Source organism: Periophthalmus magnuspinnatus, chromosome 16, assembly GCF_009829125.3.
Source record: "Periophthalmus magnuspinnatus isolate fPerMag1 chromosome 16, fPerMag1.2.pri, whole genome shotgun sequence".
In the NCBI taxonomy this organism is placed as follows: Eukaryota; Metazoa; Chordata; class Actinopteri; order Gobiiformes; family Gobiidae; genus Periophthalmus; species Periophthalmus magnuspinnatus.
Window position 1 is genome coordinate 930,924 of NC_047141.1, and position 8,931 is coordinate 939,854.

General features: G+C 42.6%; 1 protein-coding gene across 1 annotated transcript; it reads right to left on the bottom strand.

The window, feature by feature from the left end:
• On the bottom strand, positions 1 to 8,200 carry LOC117383413 (zinc finger protein 431-like). The gene is made up of 3 exons (XM_055227934.1): positions 8,059 to 8,200; positions 7,291 to 7,328; positions 1 to 5,940 (listed from the first exon to the last, which is right to left on the bottom strand). Exons 1-3 carry the CDS (start codon positions 8,118 to 8,120, stop codon positions 3,545 to 3,547), a joined length of 2,496 nt encoding a protein of 831 aa, XP_055083909.1. The 5' UTR covers positions 8,121 to 8,200; the 3' UTR covers positions 1 to 3,544.
• Between the last annotated feature and the right edge of the window lie 731 nt (positions 8,201 to 8,931).

Genomic DNA, 8,931 nt, shown 5'->3' on the forward strand with positions numbered 1-8,931 from the left:
GAGGTGTAATCTTTTATTTGACAGCAAAAAGATATTTGTGTAGTTCAGTTTTTTATGGATTCTTGAATCTCAACAAAAGGCATTTACAGACAGGGCAAGGCTCAGCACGTTTCTTACGATTGCTTAAATAAATAGGTCTTAATATCGACATTACAAAAGCAAAGTAGCAAACGGCCACAAAATCTCTCTGTCTGATCTGTTTCTATGGAGCTCAACACTGACCGCCCCCAGTCCCAGAAGTATGTTTCTCTTTCATTTTTCCAATAGACTTTCCGAAAAGAAAAGGTTTGAAGGCTTAGGGCTGATCACCTCTAGACGTAGAATTTTACTTCAAATGTTTTCGTGACACTTTACATGTTGTGTTTTTGGACTTAAAACAACCATTATAACTGTTAGTTAGCATGTAGCTGGTGTCGGTTAGCCTCCGCAATGCCTTTGAACTCTTAATAATCAATTTTTTCCAAAAGTCTGTGGGAAAAATTTACGAAAAATTTTGGAACCAGATCAGACTCGGAAGTGGGCGGAACTGTGAAGCTCGAGTCATACAGGGAGGGGATGAGAACATTTCGACAAAACAAAACACAAGATCGGGTGCATGAGAACGAGACAATGCCAGATTTTAACAAGTCAAATTGTGTGATTCAATTACTTATTTTATACTTTTGTTGTAATCTTTGCACTGCTTTGGAACTGCTTAAAAGCAGACCAGAATCAGTTCAGAAAAATGAATCCGCAGCAAGATTTAAAGAGGCAGTGTGGGAAAACAGGTTTCAGTGATGGACAGTGATGCGTCCAGTCCTGTGAGGAGGAAAAGGGGACAGGGTTAAACCAAACCCCAAAGTGAAGAGTGACTGGGTACGTCACGATAGTTTGTGTTCACGTGACATCATTGGAGGCTATGCAGATGACATCACAACATACAGAATTTTGGCAATGAGTGGCAAAAGTATACGAGGAAGTGAGGAGGCCGAGAGGACCAGGAAGTGAGCACGGGCGTGCTTCCAGCTCTATTGACTCTTCAATTGAAAAAGTGTAGTCCTTCTCTCTGTAACCGCTGCTGTCAGGCTCGTCGTTCTGACCTTAAAATGTTGGTTTTAACCCTCTTTACATGATCCTGGGCTTATTATTTTACAATTTTGTCCCTAAATCAATATGAACATTAATAACAGACAAATGGGGTGCCTTCTTTCCCCAAGGTCACTTCCACAAAAATTTTGTAACAGGTTTGATTGACAGTGTTGCCAAGTGCCCGCTCCCTGTCAAACCAGTGATGCAGACAGGAGGGAGCGTTACTTTCAACAGCCTCACTATGGATTGGCTCTTTGGTTGCTATGATACTCACGGTCAAAATTCCAAAAATGGGATTTAGCTCCAAATTGGCCGTTATAATTGCTAGCTTTGATGAGCTTCATTTGACTGGAGCCGAATGCTCAGTTCACGTCTGTTGTACAGTCTATGGTCTAAACACAAAAATTCATATGAACAATGAGGACACAACTGACTATTAGTGTTGGGACGACATCTTTGCCATGAGAAAAACATGAGATGTTGACTTTGTAATAAATTGTGCGGTTCATAATTTTGTCCTCACCAATTTCGATTCAGAAAATGGGTTCTTTAAATTAAGTCATTGTGTCTGGTCTATAGTCATAATCTCTGACACCTGTGGATCATTATGTTATATTTTGCACATTTTAAATCACAATACAGTGGTCCCTCGTTTATCATGGGGGTTATGTTCTAAAAAATAACCTGCAATAGGGAAAATAGTAGTCAGCTTTATTTTTTACAATTATTATATATGCTTTAACGCTGTAAAACCCCGCACCACATACTTTTCATACTTTTCTCAGACAGGCATTGACATTTTCTCACATTTCTCTCTTGTTTAACCACTCTCAAAGTTCAGACCTTGGTAGGTGTCTTGGTCTGTGCAAAATACTTCATCGACATTGTGGGTTTTGTCAGGGAGAAAACTTGCAAACATACAGCACTTCAGAGTCACACTGTAATCCAGCATTTATGTAAATTTGTCTGAACACATTCTGTACTGTACAGGAGACACGGCACGGAGGAGACTGATGGACAATGGTCTACAGTCCCTTAGCCAATCAGGACACAGAACACAATGCACGTTCATACACTGTAAAAAAAAAAAAGCATGCAAAATTGCACTAGAGCGAAAGATGAACCGTGATGTAGCAAGGGACCACTGTATTCACCTAAAGCTACTTAATAAAAGAAACAAGTCCGCTGACTTCTGTGTTAGAAAACCACGGTGTCCAAAGGGAGCTGCTATGGATAGCTGCACAACACACTAGTGAGCTGCAAATTTTTTTCATTTGTAACAAAATGACTGCTGAATCACTGATTAAGAAAATAAAACTGGAAAAGGAAGTGCGTACGTCACAGTGGGCGTGTACATCACAGTGGGCGTGTACGTCACACTGGCCATGTACCGATGCAGGAGAAAACTGGGATAGATCAGCAAATTGGAGTGAATGAAGTGATTAAAGATTACTCAACCATGAGTCACTTCAAATACAACTTCAGAGACTCAATAAGAAGAAATTAACAGAACATGGTTAAAAAATCTGAAAAATCCAGTTTGCAGAATAAGTCAGATTTAAAATCTTTGTTGTCACTGTAGCACTGCTTTTTAGAACCACAGCTTCTTGAGAAATGTAGTCAGCACTTCATGATCCAGACCAAACATTAAAAGAAAAACGTGCTCCATTTGGTGGCTATTTTGTCTCGTGAGATCTTGTCCCATTCTCACTGACCATGGTCACATCTCACCAATACAGATTTTGATACACTTTAAATTTGTTGTTCACGTGTTTCTGCTCCAGCGGTATCCGCAGAGGCGCCTCTCCGTGTAGAGAAACACTTAAATTCAAAGTGTTTCTGAAATTTGATGGTGCAGAACGTTTCATCAACATTGTGGGTTTTGTCAGGGAGAAAACTTGCAAACATACAGCACTTCAGAGTCACACTGTGATCCAACATTTATGTAAATTTGTCTGAACACATTCTGTATTGTACAGGAGACACGGCACAGAGGAGACTGATGGACAATGGTCTACAGTCCCTTAGCCAATCAGGACGCAGAACACAATGCCCGTTCATACACTGTAAAAAAAGCATGCAAAATTGCACTAAAAAATTCTGCAAAACAGCAAGACCGCAAACGATGAACTGCGATATAGCGACGATCCACTGTATTCTGATATATGGTCCGATCAAAGCACCTTATTCTGAATATTTTGAATACTGCAGGGTTTGATTAAAGTAACTGTATTCTGAATGCCACTAATTAAAGAGAAACTGTACCTGAATACAGTTACTCAAAATCACTATTCAAAATACGCATACGTGTATTCAGTAATTTTCCAACACTATCACTTTGGATGGGAATAATCACTATTATAAAGCAGTGATATGTTCGGCTGGCCGATCTCTTTGGTGTTTGTTACACCAGTGCCTGCATCGGTCCGGCCCCTCTGTTAACAGTTCAAACTGAATCTTGTTCCTCACTCATGGTTCAAGACTCCATTTTGTATAACTGGACTGAACAGCTGAAGAGCCGGTCTCCTTTGTGGACTTTGTGGTGAATGATCAGAGCGCTCTTTGAGGAGAAGCTCTGAGCACAAATCCCACATTCGAAGGGTTTATCTGCCGCGTGATTGCTCTTGTGAACATTCAGACCGTGCTCTGACTGAAATTCCTTAAAACAGATTGAACAGCTGAATGGTGCATCTCCTGTATGGATTTTCATGTGTCTCTTTACTTTACACTTTGTTCTAAATGTCTTGGTACAAACTGAACAGCTGAAAGGTTTCTCTCCGGTGTGAATCCGCATGTGTGTGTTAAACCAGCCCTCAGCCACAAAGTCCTTGTCACAAACTGTGCAGTGGAATGGCCGCTCTCCTGTGTGACGGATGTTCATGTGGTATTCCATGGATTTCTTTTCAGCAAATCCCTTTTCACAAATCGGACACTTTAATCCCGAGTGGGTCTTCATGTGTTTCCTTAGTTTGTTCTTGTCTGCATACCTCTTAGAACAGACAGAACAGCTGTAAGGTCTCTCCCCTGTGTGGGTTATCATATGTTGTTTAATGTAGTTTTGTTTAAAACCTTTACCACAAACTGGACACCTATAAGGTGTTTCTCCTGTGTGAATCCTCATGTGAGTTTTTAGAGCTTTCTTTTCTTTAAAATCTTTGGCACAAACTGTACATTTGAACGGTCGCTCTCCTGAGTGGACTCTCAGCTTGTGTCTTGTGAGTTGACCATTTAAGGTAAAGGTCTTAGCACAAACTGGACAGCTGTAAGGTCTCTCTCCTGTGTGGATCCTCATGTGCAGTTTTAGTGTTTTCTTTTCGGTGAAAGCCTTTTCACAAACTGTACATTTGAATGGTTTCTCTTCTTTGTGTGTGAGTAGGTGCATCTTTAGACTCTGAGCTTGTGTGTAGGTCCTTGAACAAATGGAACAGCTGTAAGGTCTCTCTCCTGTGTGAATCCTCATGTGCAGTCTTTGTAGTTTCTCTGTTGAAAAGTGCTTTGCACAGATGGAGCATTTGAAGGGCTTCTCTCCTGTGTGGGTCCTGGTGTGTTCGAGTTGGCGAGTGATGGATAGAAAACTCTTAGTACAAAATGAACATTTGAAGGGTTTGTCCTCCAGGTGGTTGAGCTCATGCCTCCTCACTCTTTTGATGGTGGGAAAGCCCTTTCCACAGTGAGAGCACTTCAGGGGTCTCTTGTCTGTCCCAGACCCCACTTTAGAGCGTCTATGTGAGGAGTGTCTCTGAACTGCAGGACTCCAGTCTCCAGAGTCAGAGGATTTATCTGAATCTTCCTCTGAAGATGCAGTGTCACTCTCCTCAGTGTCACTCTCCCCTCGCTCACTCTCCCCTTGCTCACTCTCCTCTCTGCTCTCTTCTTTCTGGACTTCATGTACGACAGAGCTCTGTCTTTTTAGAGCATTTTGGCCTTTGCCCTGGTCCTCCTGTTTGGTCCTGTTCAGTGTCTGTCCTTTGTGAGTCTTCAGGTGAAGATGCAGATAACACTTCTGAGTGAAGTCCTTGGTACAAACTGAACACCTGAATGGCCTATCCATTTTGTGAGTCCTCATGTGCAGTTGTAGATTACAGTTGCGTGTGAAATTCTTTGCACAAACTATACACCTGAATGGTTGATCTTGTTTGTGAGTCCTCATGTTTAGTTGCACATAAGACTTTCTGTTTAAATTCTTTGTTTTGTGAGTCCGCATGTGCAGTTGTAAATAACAATTTTGTGTGAAATTCTTTGCACAAACTGAGCAACTGAATGGTCTCTCTGCCTCATGCCCCCTCATGTGTCTTTTAAACATGCCTGTGCTCTGAAACTCCTTCCCACACTCAGAGCATTTGTAAGCTTTGGCTGGGCCTCCTGCTTCTCTGTCATTGTTCCTGTGAGCTGGCTCCTGCAGCTGTTCACTGGGCTCAGAGTGTGTTTGTGCAGTGGGACTTTCAGGTGTCCAGTCTTCAGAGTTGTCTGTGTCAGAGGAAAACTGTTGTTCTCTCTGTGAGTCAGAGTGTTTGGTCCTGTTCAGTCTTTGTCCTCTGTGAGTCTTCAGGTGAAGATGCAGATAACACTTCTGAGTGAAGTCCTTGGTACAAACTGGACACCTGTATGGTCTCTTTGTGCTGTGAGCCTTCATGTGCAGTTGTAGATAATTCTTTTGTCTGAAAACCTTTGCACAAACTGTACATGTGAAAGCTGCTCCTACTGCTGTGTCACTGTTCTCTCTGCTCTCCTCTTTCACTAACCACTCCTCTTTCTCACTCCTCACAGAGACAATCACTGGGAACGCTTGGATCCACTGCTGGTGGACTTCCTCTTCCTCTTGTTCCTCTTTCATCTGGACCAGACTTGGACCCTCAGCTGCGCTTTGGTCACCTGCAATCAGAGAACAGATTAGACTCAGGAGGAGGGGGGCAAAAGAACATACACATGCCACAGCAGACATGATCTGAACTGGTGTGGTGTTTTGTTACTGGACCCAGTGTCACAGTTTGTCTATAATAGACACCATGGTCTAGGGTCATGAGGGCACCAGAAGCACCAGGCCTGAGATTCAGTATGACACAACATCAAAGTGATTTGATGTTGTGTCATGTGACCTTTGGCCCATGATGGGTGAAGAGAGGAGAAGAAATTTAGATAGAACACCACCTGGTGGTGAGTTGGATCCACTGCACAGGAGGAAGCCAGACAGACTCTGCCCAAGAGTATCATGAGGGTCTGTAGGGGACGTCTGGAGCCCTTTATCAGCAGGTCTCACACCTCCAGAGTCTCCCAGATCCCGGGGATCCCTTGTTTTCCGCCTCCATTGTCAATGGAGGCGGAACTGTGGTCAGAAGGTCAAGGGCCAGAGGAAGTCTTGTTCTATTGGCTATAATTTGCTCTAAACTTCACCATAGAGGAAGACTTAGGCAACAGCTGCAGTCACTCCTCTGCACTCACTGGGTGTGTCAGATCTTCTCTCTGTGAGGCAGCTCGGCCACAGAAGGCATGCAGCTCTTGTTTGGTTGTGCAGTGCGTTTCAGGCATTAAAGACAAGGTGAGGAGCTCAGTCACATGGGAGAAGGCCAGAGTAGAGACCCTATTCCTCCCTGTGGAGAGGAGCCAACTGAGGTGACTTGGGCATTTGTTCCGGATGCCTCCTGGACATTTCCCTTGGGAGGTGTTCATGTCGCACCGGGAGGATGCCCAAGGAACACACTTGAGGGACCACCTCGGCTGGCCTGGAAACGCCTGTTTAGACTGATGCCCCTGCAACCCGGCCCCAGTTTAGCGCAAAACGACGGATGGACAATGATCTGAAATGGCCAATTTCATTTGTTGTCATTGAGATGTATTTGAGGAACAACTCAAATTGTCCATTTCTGATTATTGCAAAAGAGAGAAAGAGAGAAACTGTAAGGTATGAAATAAAAACTCAGTTCTGAAAAAAGAATATTTTTAAAATACATTATCAGAAGATGAAAAAACATGCACCCTGAGGAAAAAAAATAATAAAAATTGCATTGCAAAATGAAAATTGCATTTTAAATATCATGATGTTTCACCCGATTTCTATTTTACAGAATTATTCATTCCTATTGGGTACTGTTGAGTCAGCCTTCATACTAGTATCAGAAACAAAAAGTCTTCCAGCTGAATGCATGTTTCCTTTGTGTTCTTGATGGCACCTGGACACCTGCATGGTCCCACAGACTAAACTGATTCAGTTCTGTAAATCCTTACCTCTACAGTCTGGGTCCTCTTTGAGCTCACGGACCACACTGAAAGACAAAGACAATTAATGGGCTTAAAACAGATTTAGAGAGGAGACATTTGGGGATGAGGCATAGTTTTCATAAGATGAGATTTTGACATAGTTTATTATAGGTGTTTTTCTTTAACTGCTCCCTTGTTTTTGCTGTTTCAGCCAAGACTCAATTTTTTGTGTTCTTGTTATGTATATTCTGGCCCTCTCTTGAAACTGTAGTTACGTATTACTAAACACACAACACTGAATGTATTAATGTGCTATTATACCAAGTGCTATACGTGTGCTGATGCTACACAAGGCAATAAATTCTGTTGTTCCAACATTCCTTCTCTTCATTATATTTACCTGAGAAATATGTGAAGATATAACACTTCTCCATTATTTACTTTTAGTAACTCATAGAACCACAGTTACATCAGGTAACTAAGATGTAGCCGTGTCTGTTAGCATTTAGCATTTATCCAGTGTACTGTCCTTTAACTCACTCCCAGAGATTCCGCAGCCTGTGAGCGGAGACAGACGCGCTCTGCGCAGCGGAGGAATCCTCGTAAAGTCCAGAGAGCTTTGCGTAAAGTCCAGAGAGCTCTGTGTAAAGTCCAGAGAGCTCTGCGTAAAGTCCAGAGAGCTCTGCGTAAAGCGCGAGAGCCGCTGAGCAGTGTCTTTATGTAGTAGTGTGATGTGTGCAGCTGGGCGCAGGCTTGTGTGCTGAGAGCGTCCTTAGGCTTAGACTCTAAACTCACCTGTTGTCCGGCTCCTTTGGCTCCCACAGCTCCGGCTCCTCCTTCAGCTTCACTTGTGCCATGTTTCAGTGTGCTCTGTCCGCTTTAAGGCTCCGCTAAAGCACTCACACAGACACTAAAGACGCACGGAGCTAACACAGCCGCACACTGCGCCACTCTGCTGCCCTCTGTAGATCCGGTTTGAAACACACTTTCTTATAACTCTAAAACCCCAGTCTCTACATTTGCGCTGTTAAGACCGTTTAGACTGTAAGATCAGATTTGTGTCAGTGGACACATTCATTCACATCAATTCCTGAAAAAGATCTGAAAAGATTTAAAACGAACTGAAGCGTGACAGGCCCCTCCCGCCAGGAGGGTTTATAATTCTACTACGAGCTTTTAACCCCGTCATAACGGTGTCTCCCGCCATTATTAACTACACTGAAAAACTGTGTTTTGATTGATCAATGCATTTTTGAGAAATCCTGTATTGTCCTGTATTTAATATTTGACTGCTCCGAAAAAAATCTTCACCTACCTCCTATCCCCGCCCACTGCCCTTTAATCAAGACTCCAGGCCCAGGGCTTACACACAGGGCTCACGTTCACAAAGGTCACACACACACATTTTACAACAATACAAGCATGTATTGACTGACTGCTTCTCACTTGTGCAGTTTGGAACAAGAAGTCATGGTTCCTGTTTCTAAGATTAAGTAATTTTAGTTAAATATTATGTTTTATAATTAACTCAATGTAAAATAAGGATCAACGTGTTTAATCCCAAAATGTCTGACTAAAATAATCTTCCTGATATATTAATTTAGCCCAACAAATCTCAGGATAATTATGGAGTCTTACAGATGCTGAAGAACTTTATTATTATGTCCA

Coding starts and splice junctions, on each gene's coding strand:
- LOC117383413 (XM_055227934.1), bottom strand. CDS start 8,120: ATGGCACAAGTGAAGCTGAAGGAGGAGCCGGAGCTGTGGGAGCCAAAG. Junction 7,329..8,058: donor CCAAAGGAGCCGGACAACAG/GTGAGTTTAGAG, acceptor TTTGTCTTTCAG/TGTGGTCCGTGAGCTCAAAG. Junction 5,941..7,290: donor AGAGGACCCAGACTGTAGAG/GTAAGGATTTAC, acceptor CTCTGATTGCAG/GTGACCAAAGCGCAGCTGAG.